The 23,326-nt window shown below is 36.3% G+C and overlaps 3 protein-coding genes across 12 annotated transcripts in view; 2 read left to right on the top strand and 1 right to left on the bottom strand.

The window, feature by feature from the left end:
* The window catches only part of LOC6036974 (BTB/POZ domain-containing protein KCTD9), a 29,279-nt gene extending 27,039 nt beyond the window's left edge, over nucleotides 1-2,240 (top strand). The window contains exon 4 of the mRNA XM_038249881.1: nucleotides 2,129-2,240. The gene's annotated coding sequence lies outside the window, so the exon portion shown is untranslated. The remainder of the gene's footprint in view (nucleotides 1-2,128) is intronic.
* LOC6053764 (serine protease HTRA2, mitochondrial) overlaps nucleotides 1-2,477 on the top strand; it is a 7,191-nt gene extending 4,714 nt beyond the window's left edge. The window contains exon 2 of the mRNA XM_038249870.1: nucleotides 2,129-2,477. Coding sequence (XP_038105798.1) covers nucleotides 2,129-2,303 — 175 coding nt within the window. The 3' untranslated portion in view covers nucleotides 2,304-2,477. The remainder of the gene's footprint in view (nucleotides 1-2,128) is intronic.
* Nucleotides 2,330-23,326, bottom strand: LOC6036970 (N-acetyl-D-glucosamine kinase). 10 transcript variants are annotated; one of them, XM_038249873.1, is made up of 4 exons: nucleotides 23,172-23,326; nucleotides 22,424-22,518; nucleotides 9,931-10,367; nucleotides 2,330-3,339 (listed from the first exon to the last, which is right to left on the bottom strand). In XM_038249873.1, exons 2-4 carry the CDS (start codon nucleotides 22,456-22,458, stop codon nucleotides 2,648-2,650), a joined length of 1,164 nt encoding a protein of 387 aa, XP_038105801.1. In that variant the 5' UTR covers nucleotides 22,459-22,518; nucleotides 23,172-23,326; the 3' UTR covers nucleotides 2,330-2,647. The 10 variants fall into 10 exon arrangements, with proteins under 10 accessions (XP_038105801.1, XP_038105805.1, XP_038105802.1 ...); XM_038249877.1 differs by having other exon boundaries at nucleotides 23,178-23,319; XM_038249874.1 differs by having other exon boundaries at nucleotides 22,424-22,570; nucleotides 23,172-23,312.

The raw sequence follows: 23,326 nt of genomic DNA, 5'->3' as shown, positions 1-23,326 counted from the left end.
TTAACATTGGAAATCAACAATGTTCAGAAAAGCAAAATATGAAGAATTTTGTCAGCTATTCAAAAACAATTTTTTTTTTTCACACACGCGGACACTATTTTTTTTTAAATGCACAACTGCGACTATTTTCAAAAATGTTAGTTAAAAATGGCTATAAATTTAAAAAGGTGCTTTATATCAGAATTTCACTAAAGTACTTTTTGATTGCAAATTCGATTTTACATCGAAAAATGAAGTTGAAAAAATTTGGCGACCAATACTTCGATTTTTTTTTATAAATCAGTCAATGATTTTTTGAACATTCTCGAAATTTCTGAAAAGTTTTCATTTGATGTCCCCTAAAACATATCAGAAAATGAAAAAAATAAAAATAGTGTTTTTTTTGTAAATCAAGTTTTAGTGACAAAAAGTGAAATAAAAAATCACCATTTTTTTAAACCGTGTTTTTTTTAGTGTAGTCCTTATCCATTCCTTCAACTTTACCGAAGACACCAAATCGATCAATTTTTTTTTCAAAAGATACAGATATTTGAATTTTCGTATATAATTTTTGTATGACAGCTGAGCAACTCTCTACGAAATCGGCCGATTTCGACCATTTTTATTTTTTGTATTTTTTTATTTGACTTAAACTGTGTGGGGCCTTCCCTATGACCAAATAAGCTATTTTGCGTCATTGGTTCACCCATACAAGTCTCCATACAATTTTGGCTGCTGTCCATACAAAAATGGTATGTACACATTCAAACAGCTGTAACTTTTGAGTGAATTTTCTGATCAATTTGGTGTCTTCGGCAAAGTTGTAGGTATTGTTGAGGACTTTTGAGAAAAAAATAGGCACACGAAAAAAAAAAATTAGCAGATTTTTTTATCAACTTTTTTTTTCACAAAGGCTCAATTTTCCAAAATACGTATTTTTTTTATTTTCGAGATTTTTTGATATGTTATACTGCCGTTCTACGCATAATTGTCCCATGTTCAAAAAAGTGCAACTGAGAAAAACGCGATTGAAATTTTTCGACCGATTTCTGTGTTTCTACGCATAATTGTCCCGTGGGTTCCTATTCACCCTATGTGTCCCTAATCGCCCCAGTTAGCAGTTTATCACCCTTATTTGTGATTCTCTTACTATACAACAGGCAAACAAGACATAATGCTTCGTAAAACTAATGATTCCGTGTAAGAAAATACTTGGTGGGACAATTATGCGTAGAAGTTCAACGATGGGACAAACAGACTTGGTGTTGTTTTTGATGAGTTTTCGAACAAAGTACCAGATTTTATTTGTTTTTCTTAAAGTACACATCAGACTTAACTTAAAAATGGCATAAAGTCAAAATCGTCAAAAACTGACATGGGACAATTATGCGTAGAACGGCAGTATAGGGGACACAAATCCGCAACTTTTGAGCCATAGAGAAACATGGTCAAAAAATCTGCCGTCGAGTTATGAATTTTTTAAAAACAGTGATTTTTGGAAAAAATCGAAGTTTCATGCTAAAACAAGTTTGACATTATTTTTTATGCAAAATTGAATTTGCCATCGAAAATTACTTTACAGATTTTTTGATAAAGGGATCCGTTTTCAAGATATAGCCACAAAAGTTTGATTTTAGCGAAATATTTGCAGTTTTTCAATTTTTAAAAATAGTGACCATGAGTGACCATTTCTAAAAACATTTTTTTTAGAGGTTCAGAAAATTAGCTATAAAATTGTCTAAAAGACATTGAAGATTGGACCTCGGGTTGCTAAGATAGGGTCACTTTAAGAAAAAGAAACACGAAAATTGAAGTTTGCTTAATCTCACCAAAATAACCCACCATTTTCTAATGACGATATCTCAGCAACTAATGGTCCGATTATCAATGTTAATACATGAAACATTCGTGAAATTTTCAGATCTTTTCAAAAAAATATTTTGAAAATTTTCAAATCAAGGCTAACATTTTAAAAGGGCCAAACATTGAATATTTCGCATCTTGTAGTGTTTGTTAAGTATAGCAAAACGTCATCATTTACTTATTTTCGACCAAAATGATCTATGTCACAAGATAGCACACATCAGACGAAATCCACTAAAATCATGAGAAAACCAATAATTTATTTCCCATCCTTCAAAATTTCCAGTGGCGGCCTCTACCCAGGCGACATCATCACCAGCATCAATGGGCACGAGGTCAAGAACTCCGGCGACGTGTACGAACTGCTGTCGGCAAAGGAACGCGAACTGAACATCACCATCTACCGGGGCGTGGATCGCATGACGGTGAAGGTCACGCCGGAGGACGCGGATGCAATTTAAGGAAAAAGAAATGAAAATCGGACGAATACTTTCACAGACATTTACATTTATTTAATTTATTTTTAACCATCCTGTAAATACATTTACGGTTTGTATAGTTTTACAACGCAACAGACACGAAACACACACGCGATCGCACGAAAACTGCCTCTAGAATAAATTTTTACATCAATACTTGTGATTTTTTTTTTGTGCTTGTTTTTTCCTTTTAGTAAAACATCTAACAATAAAAATTGGTGCCTATAGATATAAAAATCTCAGTTCTCAGCGTACACACTTGGTATGATTATGGGAGGAGAAGGTGGCTTTGCCAGCAAAATGAGAGCAGAAAACGAACAGATAATTCATTTTCCATTGGTTCCGTTTGTGGACGTGCCGTTGGTTCCGTTCGAGCTTCCATTGCTGGACCCGTTCGTCGCTCCGTTGGTTTTGGCCGTTCCGTTCGATCCTCCGTTGGCACTTCCATTCGCTCCATTCCCGTTCAGCACCGCTCGATGCCCGTAAAACACCTCATAGTTCTTCGAGTAATCCCTCGGCAGCTCCAAATCAAACGTGTCCGCCGCCAAATAGGCCGCCCCCAGCGCCATCGTGTTCGTCAGCTTCAGCAGCTTCAGATCGTACTTGAACTTGGCGTTCTCCAGCTCCCGCGTAAAGCCCGGCTCCAGCAGCTCCCAGCTCAGCCAAACCGACCCGACGCACACAATGTCCACCTCGCCGCACTGGCTAATCAGCGCCGGGCTGATCCGCGGCGACAGCGCACAAACCGACCGGGCCAACATCTGGCCCGCCTCCTCGAAGAACTTGCGGCACAGCGGTTCGTTCTCCTCCAGCGCGCATTTGGCCAGCTTCGAGCACAGGCCCGAGTACGTCGGCTTGCAGAACTTGGCGTAGCAGTGGTCGAGCAGGTCGAGCCGGGTCTTGATGCCAAAGTGGGCCTGGATCAGCTCCCAGACGCGCTCCACGCACAGCTTGCTGCGCGCAAAGTTGTCCTGGTGGTCGAACACGGTCTTGATGGCTTTCTTCGAGATCCACCAGGCTGAAATGAGAAGCGTGTAGGAGATTTAGGTTTTATTCAAACTAGATTAATCGAATCAACGAATTGTCTCTGCGGTGAACTTTACGCAGTAGGCCTGACCATTGAAAAGAAGCATGTTGGGGAGACTGGTCGATGTGAATTCGACGTGTCCAAACAGGCACGAGTTTGACGTACCTATTCAAACAAGCATTTGCCTTTGTGCCCAGCAAAATTCGGCAGTGTTGGCAAGTTCAAAACAAAGGTTGTCAGCAGGCTTGCCACAAATACAGATTTTTTTGGCACATACCAAACACTCAATCGAGTATAACTTTAAAGAATAATATTCTTACCAAAAACTGAACATGCCAAAAGATGCTAACAATGTTTATCTTTTTGGCCAATTTAACAAAAACTGCTCAAATTTATTTTAACTGTAAAAAAAATTCGTTTGTGTTTCGGGCCTGTGCTGAAAAATCTGTATTTGTGGCAAGCCTGGTTGTCAGATCGATTTATCAAAGTGTGGCCAGTCTTCCTATGATGGGAGTATCGGCCCAGAATCCACTGGGAGGCTTTGCAAGTTATCCAAACGTTAGGAATTAGGTGAGATTAGAGGAAATTTTGTATTTATTTACATGAAATGGGATTGTTTTCGTAATTCAAATTTATACTCACAAAAAATAAAATTGAAATTCTTTAACTTGTTAACACTATTTTAATTCATTTTAAAAATGTACCACAATTTCATATTTTTTTATATTCTTTGAGTAACGAAGCCGAATGTTGCATTTTGTATAGTTAAACACATTAAGTTTTTTTTACCGAAATCAGTACCATGACCATGACCATCCCAGTCACGACGTTCTAGCAGAGCTGGATATTCTTACAGCATTCTAATTCTAGCAGAAATCAAGAGTTTTTTTTTAAAAGGTCCAATAAACCAAATTTCCAGTTTTTGCTTTTTGGGTGTTTTTGAAAACGCCTTGAGTCAGGGGTATCAAAAAACACCCAAAAAGCAAAAACTGAAAATTTGGTTTATTGGACCTTTTCAAAAAAAAAAAAAAACTCCAGAAATGCTCCACCGTTCTAGCAGGATCCTGGACCAGTTATCGAATGCTGCTCGCTAACTGGGATGTTCGAAAATTTACGAGGGGATGCTCAAGATTTTTAAATTTAAATTGAAAAATCATAGCTTTTAAAACTATTTCTAGAGCGTACCCCGAGGCGTACCCTTTAAATTAGCTTTAATTGTGAAAAAAAATCATGAAAAGGAATTTTAATTTTATTAAATTGATTTTTGCATCCACTGACCCCTCGATTTTTTTGTTTTGTTATTGTTTGTTGACGTTTGTAAAAAAAAGTAAATCTTTCCCAGTTCCTGAGGGGAACACCCTTGAAGAGTATCGGGGCCGGCATTTACAAAGCGGATTCAGTGGCAGTTTCATTCTCAACTTAATGTTAACATGTTATATGGTTAATGTTAACATTCCATAGGTCGCCTCCCTAAGGTGTCGTGACAAGGTCCAGTTTGTGACGATACACTACCTTCCCTTTACTAAGCAATCGATTCCAGAAGGGAAAAGATCACCAGTTGTGTTGGTCCGAGCCGGGATTTGAACCCCGTTCTACCGCTTACGAGGCGGAAGCGTTACCACGTGGCTACGTGGCTCGGTCTTGTTGACGTTTGACTGCTTTTTAACTGGACTTCAGCCCAGCTATTTTTTGACAATAAAAACTCAATAAGGCTTTCTAGTCGAAAATATTCAAACACATTCACATCTCTGAGTGACACAAGGGTTGGTTTGTTTGCATCAGATCTGCATTGTCTTTCTAGCTAAAGTTTTTTTTTATCATGGGACTGCTGGATTTTAGAGGCCTACCGCCCGATGACAGTTATCATGTTTCGCAGGGACAGTGACAGCTCGAGCTCAATCTTTGTTGGCTGTTTTTTAAGGTCTGTACCGAGCTCCAGGGTGCTCCAAATTTCAATGTTATATATATTAAAAGATGCGTAAGGATTTGGCCTACACGCCAGTGACGTTGAAAATAAACGCTTTAGTGGCCAAAGTGCCTCAAAAAAAAATTTTTTTTTTTTTATTATTATTATAGAGACTTTACACCATTGTGCATTCATCTCTTCAAGGTGGATAGTGAAAGAGGAAAGATTACAGAGTTTAAAATCACTTCAATAATTATTACCATGCCTTTTTTCTAACGATTTCTGTCTATGTTTCAAATATTTAGCGGAATATTTAGAGAATGAATTATCAAGTTCTTCAAGTTTTTCTTCGTCCTCTTCTTCCAGGGATTTATAAGTTATCTCACAACACTTTTTCTTATAATATTTTGCTTTTATGACATCTTCATCTTCTTCATCTGTTGTTTCTTCTGCAGCCATCTCTCTTCGTTTTGTTGTCAATTCGTCATCCGCGTCCAAATATGCCTGTAAGCGCTTTCGGCGGCGGGTGTGCTTAGAAAGCACGGTCTCGAATCCATCGTTGTCTTCTTCGTCAATTTCACTTGTTTCCATTGCATTTTGTTCTGGTTTACTGTTGTTGCTTTTACTGCTGCTGCTGCTTGGCTCGGGTTCAATCGGTTGTGTACTGCTTTTTGGTCCACCTTTTACTCGAATCCGCACATTTTTTGTTCTTTGCTTTGAGTTTGCAAAGCGATTTTTGCCTATAATCGTCACTGTTGCAGCAGCATTGTTTACAGTAATTGATTTCGGCGTTGGCTGTTTCAGCAACATCCGCAGGGTCCGAACTCCATTTGGGATCCCTGGGAAGAAGTTAATCCAGCGGTCGTTGGTGATGGTTAAAATTTCGCCGTATTTACTCATCACTTTGACTACGTCATCATTGCTTATGCCTAGAGGTAGGTCAAGCACACGAACTTCCGTAGCGTTGTTGTCCAGGTAAATCGGGATTTTGCAACCCTGATATACCAGAGGTTTGTCGATGATGGACGAGGCCATTGCTGAGTCGGCGAACTGCAACACGGCTATTTTTCTTCTATTGCATAATTGCAATGCTCGCAAGTTTTCTTGGTTTACTTGAAGGTCTGCGAGAAATTTTTTTACAAGCTTTGGGCTTGGTTGGTTTTGGAGTTGACAAAAATCCAGAACCACACTGTTTTTGTCTACGGTGCACATTTTAAAAAAAGCGGCGACGCGCACACAAACTGCGGACTGGCGTTGAGAATGCGACTTGTAAGGTCGGCGGTTACTTTGCAACTGCCTCAAAAATTGAGATTTGATTGAGATATCTTTTTTTACGGGTTAAATTTCTTTTAAAATTCAAATGCAAAGCCCCAACTCCTGTCACAGCCAATCAAGCTCATATTTGGGATTTGGGCTCAGTATGCCCACCGGAACATACCCCTGACTGCCCACCAAAAAGTCATTTTTATATCGTACTTTTTCAAAAATACTCACATTTTCATAATTTGCAATATTTGATACCCACGAAGCGAAATTTTGTATGTTTTTTCACTTTATAAAAGTATTTTTGTAAAATATAACAAATTTCACAAAATGCCGTATTTTTCGAAAGCACTCTAATTTTATTAATTCGCAATATGGGTATTAGTTGAATTGAAATTTTGTATGCTTTTTCAATGAATTTTTTTTTCGGAAAATACTAAAATTTTCACAAATTATAGTATTTTTCGAAAATACTCAAATTGTCAAAATTTGCAATATGGGTATCAAACGAAGCAAGATTGTGTATGCTTTTTCACTTTATAAAAGTTTTTTTTCGTAAAATACACTCAAACCCCGATGGTTTGACACCAACTGTTGTCAAACGAGCGGGGTCACTTTTTATTTTGACCCCCCTTTCACACGGAGTTCACACACACTACCAAACGTTCGTTTTGATAGTTTGTGTAAGCGCCGTGTAGAAAGTAACAGCTCGTCACTTTTTAATTTGACTTTGATCAACCAACGGGGTACAAACTAAAAACACATTTTTTGGGTCTCTTTTAGGGTCCCAAACAACTCCTCAAAATTTGGTAGCGAATTGGCGCAAAGCGAATGAAATTTTTATGGAAATTACTATGGGGAAACTAGCATTTTCACATTTTTTAATTTACAAAATTCATGTTTTTATATTTTATGAAACTAATACCTTAGCAGTGTAGCCCTGGATGTCCTTAACAACTCTCCCGAAGAAAGTTTGGTGCTAAAGTGCGTCATAGAAAAGATATAGTTTTCAAAAGTAGTGTATTGAAATAATCAGTAAAACTCAAATTTTCTGCCAACATTGCATAAGGAACCATGAAATACAAAATAGACATGACTGTTCTTATATTTTGATGAACCTTACCTAAAATCGACGTAAGAAGTGTTCAGAAGACATTATTAAGTGAAGTTGCACTCCAAATCTTCAAATATATTATAGTTTCCGAAAGATTCCGCTTGACTTGGCAGTGTTGGCAAAAAGTATGATTTTTACCGAGTATTTCGAAATGTCTATCTTGAACGCTCTGTAACTTTTGTTAGAACCAATTTGGCACCATACTGTCTTCGGGAGAGTTGTTCAAGACATTCAGGGCTATACTTCTACGGTGTAAGTTTCATGAAATAATAAAACATGAATTTTGTAAATTTCCATACAAATTTCATTCGCTTTGCGCCAATCGTGGGCTTAACTAATCGCTTCCACATTTTGGGAGGTTGTTTGGGACCCTAAAAGGGACCCAAAAAATGTGTTGCTGAAACCTTTTTCGATTCCACCCTAGTGACCAACCAGTTGAGTGTACTAAATTTTTCACAAAATACCGTTTTTTTCGAAAGTACTCTAATTTTGCCAAATGGGTATCAAACGAATTGAAATTTTGTGTTTTTTCAATCTGTTTGAGTTAGTTTTTTCGGAAAATACTAAAATTTTCACAAATTACAGTATTTTTCGAAAATACTCAATTTGTGAAAATTCGCAAATGAATTGAAATTTTGTACTTTTTCAATTTGTTTGAGTTTGCTTATTTGGAAAATACTAAAATTTTCGCAAATGTAGGTATTTTTCGAAAATACTCAAATTGTCAAAATTTGCAACATGGGTATCAAGCGAATTAAAATTTCGTATGCTTTTTCAATTTATCAGTTTTTTTTAAATACTGAAATTTTCACAAATTACCGTAACGAAACTATTGGCACTACGCCCCCCGGGGCATGGCCTTCCTCTAACGTGGGATTTCTGCTCCAGCGCCTCTGACGAGACAGGAGAAACCGGGACCGACGTTTTACTTCACCATCCGATAGAAGCTCAGTGGATAAGGCGGGAATCGAACCCGCGTCTCATAGCATCATCGGGACGGCAGCCGAAGCCGCTACCCCTGCGCCACGAGACCCATACAAATTACCGTATATTTTCGAAAATGCTCAAATTTTCAAAATATACAATATGGGGTTTCCTACAAAATTTTACGTTGTTAGATACCGTAAACTGGGGTGACTTTGATAGGTTTTTCAAATGCCCGTCAAATTAATATCTAAACATTTTTGAGAATTTTGAGTATGTAAGCATTAAGAGATAGCTTATTATCAAACATATATGCAAAAATGTGACTGTTACATTGGATGTATCAAAATTAGTGGCCAAATCAAATTTCTATCAATGTCACCCCGGGCTATCAAAGTCACCCCAGTTTACGGTACTCATACTGCAAATCAAATTTTTTTTTAATATTTTCGAAAAATACGGTATTTAATGATTTATTTTTTGCATTAATACTAATTTGCAATATGGGTATCAAACGAATTGAAATTTTGTGCTTTTTCAATTTGTTTGAGTTTGTTTTTTTTTTCGGAAAATACTAAAATTTCCACAAATTATAGTATTTTTCGAAAATATTCAAATTGTCAAAATTTGCAACATGGCCAAAAGAATTAAAATTTCGTATACTTTTTCAATTTATTAGATTTTTTTTAAAGTAATAATATTTTCGCAAATTACCGTATATTTTCGAAAATACTCAAATTTTCAAAATATGCAATAGGGGTATCGAACGAAGCGAAATTTTGTATGCTTTTTCACTTTAATAGAGTTTGTTTTTGGAAAACACTAAAATTCTCACAAAATACCGTATTTTTTCGAAAATACTCAAATTTCATATCAAATTTCAAATTTTGCGTTGCATTTTCGAAAAATACGGTATTTTATGAATTTTTTTGCATTTTACAAAAAAAAAAACACTAATAAAGTGAAAAGCAAACAAAATTTCACTTCGTTTGATATCCATATTGTAAATGATAATAGTATAAGTATTTTCGCAAAATATGGTTTTTCGCACTTTTTTTCAATTTAACCAAAAAAAAAAAATCTAAAATAAACGGAAAAGGTATTTTGTTTTAAAATGTTGTGTACATATTTTGAAACTTACTACATTTTCAAAAAATATAATCTTAGTGAAAGCATTGCAGATTTAACATGATATGGTAAAATTAAACGATTTTTGAAAGATTTAAAAAATAAGATTATCGCCGATAGAATTATCGAACAACGATAACGATAGATTATTGTCCCGATGATAACAATAGAACTATCTTCATCGTTATCGAGCCTTGATAATTTTAACCATGTAGAATAAATGAAAAAGAAAGAACTACATTCTCACCTCCTCCCTCGTCGCCAATCATGTGTCCCCAGCCGCCACACCCGTACGTGCTCCCGTCCGGATTCCGGAGCAGTGTGTTCGAGCCGGTTCCCGATATGATGACCATCCCACCCACGTTCGAGGCCGTCGCGATGCTGCCCACCGTATCGCTGCCCACCATGTACCGTTCCGCTACGTCCGGGTAGTGCGTCTTCAGGTAGTTCTCCAGCTCCCGGTTGGTGGCGTCCTGTTCGGCCCCACTCAGGCAGAGGCCCATCGCGCTCAGCCGGTGCGTCTCCGGAATCAGCGCTTGTGCCTTGGCGTCCCGCGTCATCGTGTCGATCCGTTTGGCCACCTCGGGAATGCCGACCATCCAGTGGTTGGTGCCGGGGCCCTTGGCCGATGCGACTACATTTCCGTCGCGGTCGCAGATCACCAGCTTGGAGTGTGTTGCGCCACTGGAAGAAGAAGAGGGGAGATGATAAAACCCGGAAATCTTGGAGAATTTCATCAGTCAGGTCGAATTCAAACGCGAAGCCCCCAAGACACACATTAGTTGTGTGGCAACGGTCGACACATTATTCAATTAACCGTAATTGAACGAAATGGAATCGTGGATTAGGTTATTTTTTTGAGTAAGAGTTGAATGATATGGCTCAATTTGTTGACCTCGGAGAAAAGGTGGTGTGATATCAAGTTGTGAGATATATGGCATTTCGTCGCCGTCGTGCTAACTTGTCGTACGTGCTTTTTGGGCCAAATTGAGTTAAGAACGCCATTTTGTGCAGCTCACAATGCCTCAACTTTTGACCTTCACAGATCCCCAAAATTAGATTTTAATCCTGAGATATTCTACAAAATCCGAAAAAACTCCATGCAATTTTGTCACTTTACGTATATTAAAAGTAGTTTCAATCTTGTCGTGCTATCTTGTCACTCTCTGAAAATTGATGTAAGTGCGACAAAGGGCAAAGGGATTTCAGGTCAGAACGCGTTTGACGCACGTACAAGTTGGACTACCGTAAACATTTGTAATTATAACTCGGGACTCCAGCAACAAACTTTAACCAAACTTCGGGACAATGCACAGAATGGTCAGCCAAACAAAACGTATTTGTTATTGTTTACATTGCGTGCATTCGTTTTTGTTTATTCAAGGTCAAACATTAAAACGCGTTTTTCTCGGAACGTTGAAATGGCGGGTGCGACAAGATAGCACGACGACGTCGATTTGTGAACATGGAAAAGACATTTTGATTTATGATTTTTTTGTCGTTTACGTCACATTGTGAGAAAATCTCATATTTTTTTCATGAAATATTATTAACAAATATCGTTTTTGAGCGAGCAAAATAAAAATTTCCAAAATATATGACTTCCCGTTTGTAATCATAGTAGCCAATGTTTTATGCTAAAAACGCTTAAATACCAATTCGACACTTTTTATTCGCTATCTTTTCTTTGCGTGGACATAAATTGAATGTTAAAATAAGCAAAATGATCTCCGTAAAATTTCCTATTAGCTGAATGGTTTAGTTTTGGCTGCAAAATTTGTTGGCTCGTTTTGGGGAGCAATTTTTGAAATTTTTTAGCTAAAAAATACAATTTTTTCTCCCTAAAACACCCTGCCATGCCCAAACACATGCTTTTATGGACTATGTCTGTACAGGAATTTGTTCAGGGGACATTAAACTATAACTTGAAGCCCAAGGCGACCATATTTGAATGATTTTAGTATGATTGTTACTCGCATTTCTGAAAAATACTCGATAAATGCACTTTTTTCATTCAAGCTCCGCGCGCGAGTTGTAAACCATTTTCGGGAATTTTTTGTTGTATGACATTGTAAAACATTGTTCCTGACATCCTAATCTATCATTCTAGGAGTGAGCACCAAAGATTTGACAACTTTTCATTTTTTTTGGGACGGCCTAATAGAGAGTCATAAAGTCTAAAAACGAAGTTGACTTTATAGCTGTCAGCCACCATTGCTAGTACCAACCACTAGTGTCTTCCTTTTATCTACAAGGACTTCGCCGCCCTGGGCTCCTAAGTGTATGAAAGTATGGCACGGAGCGACGGCGCCGAATACCCATATTTACACAAAGAATTTTAGAGTCATAAAGTCTTCCATTTGTTAAATTTTCAAATCAAAACATCAAATTATTCGCTCTACAGTAGTATTTCTCAACCCGTGAGAGGGAATTTGGCCATTCTTTGGGGGGAATGACGATGTTATAGAAAAAAAAACTAAAACTGCTCGACGGCGGGTTCTCCATTGTTTTGTAACACTCATTTCACGATAACAGTTGTTTGCAGTGATAAAATCAAAGTCATTCGTCGATGGAGAACTGCATGATTCGATGCTCTTCTACACTCTCTATCTCGAAGAATCCCTTTCTCAATGGTTGCTTGGACTTCATTTTCTCCAAATATGCATTCCGTTTGTCAATATATTCTCTTATTCGCGGCTTGCATAGACATTTTTCTTTGCAAAACGGATCTTTGACAGGGAATTTGACATTTGTTTGTTTTTGTTTGGTGGGCGTTCTATAAATTGATTGTTCTCTTTTTCGAAGGTCTCTTGGTATTGATAGAAGTAAGAAACTATATAGCTTTATTCGCCGTGCAGCCCTCCAAATGTTAATTGCTTTCACTACCAAGGCTTCCCTCTCTCCTTGAGACAGTCAACGCTAGCTTTCTCTGTGTCTGTCTAGACAAATGTGGGCTGATTGTTTATTCAAAGATTAGCATGTCATCAGCCGTCACATCAGCAGATGTTCGTTATCACGCTCAGCCCAAAGACAAATGAGTGGCAATATTTCAAACTGGAAAGCCTATTCTACTATATGAACTTGAACCTTAAGCTGGATGCCATCGCAAGTCAATCTACTTGTCGGAAAAATTTCTCGGTAGCGCACTTTGGCACGTGCTTTGGTGGGTGGTGCATTTTCCAACCAATAAATAATCGACTGTCTATATGGAGAATAGCGTGGCTCACGGATATATGAAAAAGACAAAAGTGTTCAATTTCGAACGCCTCGACCGAAATTTTGTGGCATTATAACCGCAGAAGCTAGCCTGAAATTTTGAGCGCATTTTGTTAATGTTTAGTTGTTCCACTCTTAATCTGAAGTTATAAAGAAATTTCAATAAATTTAATTTATTTATTTTCAACTTTTTAACTCTTCTTCGAGAAAGTTTTCCTATGCCGTAGGATGATGATGGATGATGTCGAACTCAAAACACTTATTTTGGTGAAAAGGACAATTAAATATCAGTCAACATTGGTTTAAATGATGCTGAACATGCCAAATAAAAGATTTGTAGACAATAACACGCTTGAAATTGTGATTTTATTGAATTTTTCATCAAAAACCCTTCAGAGGGTCCACTATAGGAAAGGGGTCCACTAATGGATAACGTACCCTACGTTTTTTTTTTTTTTTTTTTTCAGAATAGAGGTTTCTCATAGGTTTTGATCCGGGGAACAACTTTGTAGAACATCGCAAAGCGCTAGGAATTAATCCCGGAAAGATACAGACAAATTTTTAGAGAACGTTGAATTTTGTTTCCGTACTCCAAAAATATCCTGTATCTTTTCGGGATCAATTACTAGCGCTTTGCGATGTTCTACAAAGTTGTTCCCAGATCAAAACTATAAGAAACCTGAGAATAGGAAATTTTGATTGGGTTTTGGGAAACTTTCTTTATGAAGAGGTTAAAAGTGAAAATTTCCCATAGTAAATTTTTAGAAGTTCCATACTAACTTCAGGTCAATGGTGGAAGTACTAAACCTTAACCAAATACGCTCAAAATTTCAGGTTATGTTCTGGGGCCATATTGCTACAAAATTCCGGTCGAGGCGTTCGAAATTGAACACTTTTGTCTTTTTCATATATCCGTGAGCCACGCTAATGGAGAACCTTTACTGGCTAGTAGATGTACTAGCCAAGTTAGTACACACAACATGCGATACACAGTAATCCAACACAACTAACACGCTGAGTCTAGTCTGAAAGTACAAGTCATTCGACGACCGAAAGATCGTTATTTCGTTTTTGCGTTGCAGAAATTGGCCGCAATTGCTGTTTATTAGTGCTGTTTGTGTTATCAACTCCTTCCAAGTGAGCTTAGACACCGATGCCATAGACTATCGGACAAGAAACTTCAGTATCTAATTTGCGTCGAAATGTCAACGGTTGTTTTGAAAATATGTCAACACAACACGTTTGCTGGAAACAACTAAAATTTGGTTTAAATTCGTATCTCTGTTTAAATTGTTTGAAGTTTTGAAGAGCTTTCAGTTCCGGCTTCTTCCCCATTATGCCGAGGTTTGTCCTAGGCCACCGGGGTTAAACTTTCTTCTAATCTGGTTCAAGTGCGGTTCCTGGCTTTTGCACTTGAAATGACGCATCGTCGTCGGCGTACTCCAGATAGATAACGCCGATCGGCTGTCGATCTGGTGTGGTCGTGACAGTGAAAAACGGCCGTTATCTCGCCTTCGGACCGTGTTTAGCATCTGTTTGGCAGTAAACTTTGAAAGCTGGTGATAGCTACGGGCATAGTTTGACGGAAATTGATATTGGACATAATCAAACGCGGTGTTATCGGCGCTAATAGGTTTTGCGATTATTAGTTTACCTAAATCATTCTTATCGTATACGCTTTCTATCGGAAAGTTTGCTGGATTGGCACTTGTTTGTGTTATCTTTGTTAGCAAAAGAGCTAAGGCCCCCTACTTTAACATAACAAAAGCACCACAGACAATTAACAGATAACACTTTACACCTGAGTAACGACAAAAAAAAATTAGATACATATTTGTACAAAAGACAATCACTTCCTCATTCCAGTCGATTCACTTTCAGTTTAATTCTAGAGCAAAGAAGTAAAATCGCGAGAATAATCAAAACGATAGCGATTCAGCCCAAGAAGAAGCCCATACACTCACACAAACAGTCCTACAAGAGTGAGAGGCAGACCGGCCCCCAACCTTGCGTCGACAACTTCTTGTAAACTCGCAACGATTAGAGCCGTTGAACTCAACATTGGTACAAAAGTGTGAGTAAAGTAGGCACTATTTAAAACTGCTCAGAAATGTACCTTTGATAGAAAATTGAAATTCTTGCTTCATATTTTGAATTGTCAATTTTCATGATTTTACATTTCATTTGCACATATTTCCCCAAAATTCTCAAACATTTTTCACCGTGCATCACCGCGAATGCACTCTTCAAATGGATTATGCAAAAAAGTGCACCCGCGAAAAAAAAAACACTTTTGGACACGAAATGTAACGGTTACTCCATGCACACAAATAAGTGTGTTGCAGTCAATACTGTTTGAGTGGAAAATTGGTCGGCAAAATTGGATTTGCGATCGCGAAAGTCGCCACCCGGCCGACAATAAATTGGGCAAGTCAGTCAAGTGGAACGGACACCCAGCGTTCGTTCTGTGGAAATGTCATGAAAGTGAAGAAGTTGCTGGATTTTTTTTTTGTTTTTTGGTAATTCTGAGTAATTTCATGGTAGAAAAAGCCTATTTTTATAACACTTTGAATACTTCCTACTATATTACTGGAGCAACATGTGAAAAGGGCACATAAGCATTTTGACAGCTGCAACTATTTTGCAAATTCCAAGACAATGAGTAACTACACTCAACCCCCGGTCGTTGGTCGCTTTTTCGTTTGACACTTTTTTAGTTTTTACCCCGACGAACTGTCACTTTTTACACGGCGCTCACACAAACTATCAAAACAAACGTTTGGTAGTGTGTGTGAACTCCGTGTGAAAGGGGTGTCAAAATAAAAAGTTACCCCGTTCGTTTGACAACAGTCGGGATTTGAGTGTATTTAGCAAACCCTGAAGTGTTTAGTGGTAGATGGGGAGGCCAGTTATTGTTTTACACTTCAAGTTTTGTGATGAAGTTTCCTGAAGTTTGAGAATTAGCAAAATAGTTCAAACTGTCAAAATGCTTATCCGACTTTTTCTCGTGATGCTCCTGATATATAATAGGCAGTTTCAAAATCGCCCAAAAGGCAAAAAAAAGGTTTTTAGACCTTTTGTTGAAAAATGTTGTCTCTTTGTTATTTTTTTTTTCTTTTTTCGATAGAAAGTTGTTTACACAATGGAAAAATTTCAAATGTGATTAGATTAGATGGTCGCTTATGCTACCCATAAAAAGTATTTTTCCCCCAATTGCATAAAAGCAGCTGTTATCAAGAGAGTAAATCCAAACCCGCTCTGATAAGCTTTTATTGGATTTTGCACTTGCAAACGCTATTACCGGCACCAATTACGAGCTTTTACAGGTGTTTACAGCCTTATCTACGCGAAACTCAAGTGTGTGTTACAGCAAAACGTTACAAAGCCAAACCGTTTTTAACCGATGACGTTAGCGGTTTTAGACGTGCTTGGCGCCCTTTTATGGTTTTATTCAATTTCTAAACACCGGTTTATTGTGATTATTTTATCATAAGTGTAAGCAAAGCACGAACCAGTTCATATTGGATCAACTTAATACTATCACTTTGTTTTTGTATGGCTCATTAGGATGTAACAAAATTAGTAATTAAAAACATAGATTTACTTTTTATAACAAAAATACGATTTTACCGAGCTTGACAATAAGGTAGCGTTCTGTTATTACGTAACGCAAAAAAATGGATTTTAAGATTTTAAATTACAGTGAAAAAAGAATCTCAACCAAACTCAACAACACATTAAAATATATTTTCGATTTAGAAAAAAAACCTTAACAATTAGTATAAAAAATATTGTATGATTTTTTCCCTTTTTTTTGAAAAGAGCATTTAGCTAGAAAAATTCAAACTTAAAAGTAGAGGAAATATGCCCATTTTAAGCCTAATAAGCGGTCGTGTTTGAATGATGCTGGATAATCTGGATTGTTCCTTGAAATTCGCTAAAACCAAGTACACCAACGAGTAGAGCAACTTTTTGTGGACATTTCTGTTTATTTTCACTTTTATTAAAAGTTATGCTATTCCTTTTACAAGCATTTGACAAAAATATTTAAAAAATGCATTTTAATCAGTCGAGTGCATTGGGCCACGCCCATTTTTCTATTTTCAGCTTAGTTCTTTTTTTCTTCCAGCGCTCTTTTGGGTCTGCTTAGTGCTGCCAAAATTGATGAAATTTTAAGCGAACACTCACGAAAAGTAGCATTTATAGCGAAAGTGAAATGAACTTTAAATCTTCAGTCAAAAGCTCACAACATTTTAAGTGCAATTGATTTGAATATTGTTAAAATAAATACAAAAATATCAAAGAGTTAGAAAATATTTTTCAATCAAGTATGCTCGGAATTGGGTACTTAAGTTAAGCTTAAATGTGTAATATTATTATTCACAACGATAAAGCTTATTTTCCTGAGTGCAATGAACTTTTGTACGACAGCAAAAGATTTCAAATGGATTTTTAATTCAATTTTAGAAAATTTACTTAGCGACCCTTCTTGACAGAAAATGTCTTACTTCACAACTCGTTCCAAGGGGACCATAGTTGATCCATCGAAAAAATGTTGTCCTGTCAATTTTTTTTTTGCACTAAAATGTAAAAGGAAAACATCAGAAATGGTTTTTTGCCGTTGTACATAAAAATTTACACAGAGCTCTAGGACCCTATTTACGACTTTTCCCTGAAAGAGTCTATCCTGCTCGTTTCTAATGTAAACATCAACAGACGATTGATTTTCTTTAAGTTCAAAAATTCATATTCATATCTGGAGTTTTTTTTAAAAGGTCCAATAAACCAAATTTTCAGTTTTTGCTTTTTGGGTGTTTTTTAATACCCCTGACTCAAGGCGGTTTTTTGAGGTAATAATGTCTTATTTGAAGTTAGATACAGTTAAGACTCAATTAGGGGTCGTGCATAAACCACGTGGTCTCCTTAGGAGGGGGGAGGGGGTCCGAAATCCGACCGAAAAAAACCATGAAAAGACATGGGGGGGGAGGGGGGGGGTCGACGGCTGACCACGTGGCCTTTAAAAAAAATCTTTTCTTAAAAAAAAAAAAAAAACAAAAAATACGCGCTTTGAATTTACTTATATGCATACATTTTTTGTTACACTTGAAGTACATACAATTATTGTGTTTAAAATTATTACATATATTTCAATGTCATAATATTTTCCAATTCAATATTGAATTATATATTTCAGCAGATTCATATCAATACTTTGAGCCTATAATTGAATGTACACTTTTTAATACTCATGTAACTACGTTTTGCAAAAGTTTAAAAGCTGTTAAAAAATTAAGTGACAGTATCCAAAGTTAATATACCCTAAAAATGCGTACCAAAATGCAAACACAATTTCAAAAAAGGTAGATGTAGTCTTCGATAGTTCTATTTTGGAACAACTTAAAAAATAAATATTGCTGACAATTTTATAAGATTTTCGTAACAAGGCAAAAAACTAAATATGTATTATAAATGAAGTGTCTAAAAATGATTCTCTACGAATTTTTTTTTTTTTCAAAATCTCAGATCTTAGCTAATTACCGTAGCTGGTCCTATAAGTGATCGAAGAATCTTAATCGAAAGATTTCCTTTTGACACTTAAAACAAACTCATGGTATCTTGTATCTCCTCTCTCATGCAATATTTTTTTAAGTACAAAGAAACTAAAAACCCCAATTTCAGGATTATCGCGCAAAATTTCAGTTTCACTACCTCATTTGCATTTGGGTCTCGTGGCGCAGGGGTAGCGGCTTCGGCTGCCGATCCCGATGATGCTATGAGACGCGGGTTCGATTCCCGCCTTATCCACTGAGCTTCTATCGGATGGTGAAGTAAAACGTCGGTCCCGGTTTCTCCTGTCTCGTCAGAGGCGCTGGAGCAGAAATCCCACGTTAGAGGAAGGCCATGCCCCGGGGGGCGTAGTGCCAATAGTTTCGTTTTTTCGTTACCTCATTTGCAAGAGAAACGTCTAACATTAAAAAATAACCAGTAACGAAAAAACGAACGATACATACTTTAAGATTCACCAAAAAATTGGATGAATATTTTGGTCTAAAATATATTCCTTATTTCATGGGTTACACAATTCGAATTGTTATATTGCATAACATTTCATAAAATACACGTTTACTTTCCATCGTCAAAGTTGTAGGTATTTTTTTTAGTTTTTTTTTTTATGTTAATAGGGACCATCTCTTGAGCCAAAGAGAAACATGGGCAAACATTTTAGATTTTTAGAGAAAAAAAAACGAGCTTCAAGCAAACATTGTTTTTGTTTCTCAATTAATTTAAAGATTAAAAAATTAGGGGCCAAAGGTGCCTTTTCCTGAAAATATTAGTTTTTTTTAAGCTGAGAAAATATACTATACCCTCAACTTCATATTTGAGATAAAACCACTCAAATATATAGACACATTAAAATAATTTAAGTTTTAAAGAGTCACTTAATTTTCAAATGCCTACATCAATTTGTGAAATAAATTTCAATGCAATGCCGTCAAGATCAACATAAATAAAATTCATTAAAAAAGATGGAACGGTACTTTCAACTCGCTGGTTCTCGGGCATAACTCAACCAACCGGGACATTTTTTTTTTTGAGTGAATTATAAGGATGTCTTGATGATCCTTAAACTTTGCAGAACTAGATATGATCAAATCTGTAATTTATGCGATCAAAAACGTCGATCCAACTTTTGTTTGCTCTAGTAAAAAAAATCGCCCGAAAATCAGCGGAGACAAGTCCAAAAAAATGTGAGTTGAAGTTACCGTTCCAACGTTTTAGGGAGGCTTTGGCATCCGTGTATATTGGACATGCGTTGGGCGTCCCAGTGTTAATAATTTCAAAGATATTGAAAAGATTGAAAAATTAACTTATGTAATATTTTTTTTGTATTTATTTTGAGGTAATATCTCCAACCAAAAGTTGGATCAAAAATCTTAAATCGTAGATAATTGCCTATTTAAACAACTGAAAAAAATGTTAAATAAATTCCAAATTTTAGCTCAATCTTTTTTAAATTGATCAAAACACGTAGTCACTAGCAAAATCAATTTAAAGTAAGAGTATGACTTAAACAATTTGGATGTCCATGACTAAAAGAATGATTTTTAGCGCGTTGTCTACAACTTTTCCAAAGACACGAAATCGATTTTCGAGCAATTCTATACAAAATCGGTCTTTATTCTTAAATTTTAATTTTTCGATTTTTTTTAATCCGTCTGAAACCTTTTTTGGTGCCCAAGCCATTTTGCATCATTAGTTTGTCTATATAGTTTTCATACAAATTTGGCAGCAATGAAAATTAAAAAAATCTGTATCTTTTGAAAAATTTTTTGGTCGATTTGGTGTCTTCGGCAAAGTTGTAGGTATGGATAAGGACTACACTGGAAAAAATGATAAATGGTAATTTACTTTGCTGATTTTTAATTTCACTTTTTGTCACTAAAACATGATTTGCAAAAAAAAAACACTATTTTTTCAAATTGCCAACTTTTCAGAAATTTTCAGAACGGGCAAAAAATTATTGTTTGAGTTATGAATTTTTCAATACTGATTAAAAAAAATATTGAAATATTGACCGCAACTTAATTTCAATTTTATTTTTCGATGTAAAATCGAATTTGCAATCATTAGTGAAAACAAATGACATTAGTGAAATTTTCATAAAGTGCACCGTTTTCAAGTTATAGCTATTTTTAGGTAACTTTTTTTTTTAATTAGTTGCAGTTATTAATTTAAAAAATTTAGTGCCCATGTTTGCCTAATTTTGAAAAAAAAATATTTTTGAAATGCAGAAATTTTTTTTTGTTGCTTTGTTGCTAAGATATTGCCATGCAAAGATTTTAAAATAGAAAAATGGATGTTTACTACCCAAACAACCCATAATTTTCTTATGTCGATATCTCAGCAACTAATAGTGCGATTATTAATGTTTATAAATAAAACTTTCGTGAAATTTTCCGATCTTTTCGAAATCAATATTTTCAAAAAAAAAAATTAAGACTAACATTTCAAAAGGTCATTATATTGAATGTTTGTCCCTGTCTCTGATTCTTGTATGGAGAAAAAAATTAAACAGCTCGACTTTTTTGGACACACTGAATAATTGGAATCAATCATGCTTAATTAAAAAGAAAAGTTGATTTAGTTTCGATTTTTATGAATGTTCAGAATGAAATAAATATTAACTAGGAGCTTTCATAACTAGAAATTTTCCTTAAAAAAATGAAAATAGTTTTTTCCTGAAACAAAACTTTTCTATTTAATTAATTTCGATTTTAAGAAAATATTTTAAATCGCATTTAAATTCAATCATGAATGCTGTTTATAAATCAAAATAGCTTTAATTCTTAAAACATATTTATTCTGGATGCAATTAATTTCACTGCAATTCCATAGTTTTGAATACATATGTTTTACTAAGTTGCTTGTTTTGTTGAGAGTATTTTTTACTTTCTGTACCATTTCAATAAATTGTTATACTGTTATTATTTACCTTAAACTTTGTGATATCATACTTTTTTCACACTTTAAAGTGAATTTCTGTTTTTTTTATATATTATTAAATTGGTTTTAATGGTGTTACAGCACCTACACAAATTAAAATGTTTTCTGTTTGACCCAATGTGGTGAGTTTGAGTTAATTTTAAAACGATTGGCATTTATGAACGATGTGATTATACTAGCCATATTCTGGGAAAATGTTGGTAAATTCAGGAGCATTCCCCAACAATATTTATTTCGATGTTATTTGAAATGTTTTTATTGTGTTAAAATAACAACAGTAATATCGTTTTTTGACCAAAAGTCACCACCACTGACGATACATCATCTATACTTATTTTGTTTTTTTTTTTAAGATTTTTCACCTGGGAGAAAAAAGCCACGTGGCCATATAGGGGGTGGGGGGGGGGGGGTTGGCGTGAAACCACGAAAAACCATGAGGGGGAGGGGGGGGTCAAAAATTCTCCAAAAAAAGGCCACGTGGTTTATGCACGACCCCTTATGTATTCGAACTTCAACTATTTGAAGGGTTTTAAAGGAACTTGAAAAAGTAAACCTATCGAGTTTTTTTTTTTCTTGTTTTTAATATGAATTTTGAGTTCAACCAAAGAAAAAAACAACTTCCTCGTTTACACAACATTGCACCAGATCCAAAACCTGCATTTCATTACACCACCATTGCAGCATCATAATCCACTGTTTCACTTCCGAGATATTGGAGAGATCGATCCAACCACCGTTTTCGTGATTGCCATAAGCAAATGATCAACCCCAGCCAAGAAACAAGAAATATCGAACAACATAGACAACGACGGCGTCGGCAACTCTCAAACAAGTTTGCTCCACCCGTGGACCAGTTTCAAGAACGCCAACATTTTCGACCGATCGACCGAAAGCCAAACCAGAAGAATAATGCATGGCTTATATTGACTGTGTCTGCAACGCGGAGACCTTTACCACGCGCCAGAATTCCACAGGTTGAAATTTGAATCGTGACTTAATTGTAGGTAATTGTAACTCACCCCTCAACACCTCCGATGTACACGGTCTCCGTCATTGCTCTCCGTCGGGTGGTTCCTTGCGCGTAGATGCTCGTACAACTGGGCTTTAGGAAGATCTGCAGGGAGAGGTTGACCTTAACACTTGGGCACTTGGTTTATCTCCTGGAGCTAAATTATATCCTTTTTTGATTTTTTTTCAAGAATTTCGAAACATGTTCAGTGAACAAGTCAAGAAACAAGTTGTTCAACGAACAGCTTGAACATTTTTGAAAAAATACAATTTAGTTTTTGCATATCTCAAGACCGAGTGTTTTCGGTGGAAGCCTTTCAAAATCTTATCAGCAAACAAGTGGTGACACACGCGCAATTGGCAACTTCCACCGCATCATCTTCACGTAATTTCTACGTCAATATCATGCGAGAGAGACTACAGACTAGACGAAAACAAACAGAAATTCAATTCCTTGTCCATTCGGTGCCAACTTTGAAAACTAAACAAACACTGGGGGAGAAGGGATTTGCAGCGCACAGTGCACTTGAAGTCATCGAGATTGCGTTCAGCCAGCTAGCCTGTTCCGACTTGTTTGAAGAGTTCCATAAATTCCCGCAATGAACGAACTCTGACTACAACTTCCCTGATTAGACGTAATTTGCAAATAAAATCACTGCAAACTAGCTGTATTCCCTGTTTTAGTTCCAGACTTCACCATCTAGTCACTTGCTGTTGTTATGTATACCAACAACACATTTCTAAAAAACTTGCACTCACTCTCACTTTGGCGAATTGTTGGCCACCAACAGGAACACTCTTGCGACTGCCTCAACCAGTATGGAAATAAAGAGAGAGAGCTCAGCAGAAAACACGTCCGACACTGTCCGTTTCCCGAGCGGTTGTGACGGCTAAGTATCCACGTTTCGAGTGGA

This window comes from Culex quinquefasciatus, chromosome 1 (genome assembly GCF_015732765.1).
Source record: "Culex quinquefasciatus strain JHB chromosome 1, VPISU_Cqui_1.0_pri_paternal, whole genome shotgun sequence".
Lineage (NCBI taxonomy): Eukaryota > Metazoa > Arthropoda > Insecta > Diptera > Culicidae > Culex > Culex quinquefasciatus.
The sequence above is the reverse complement of the archived record's forward strand: the minus strand, read 5'-3'. Positions and strand labels throughout refer to the sequence as shown.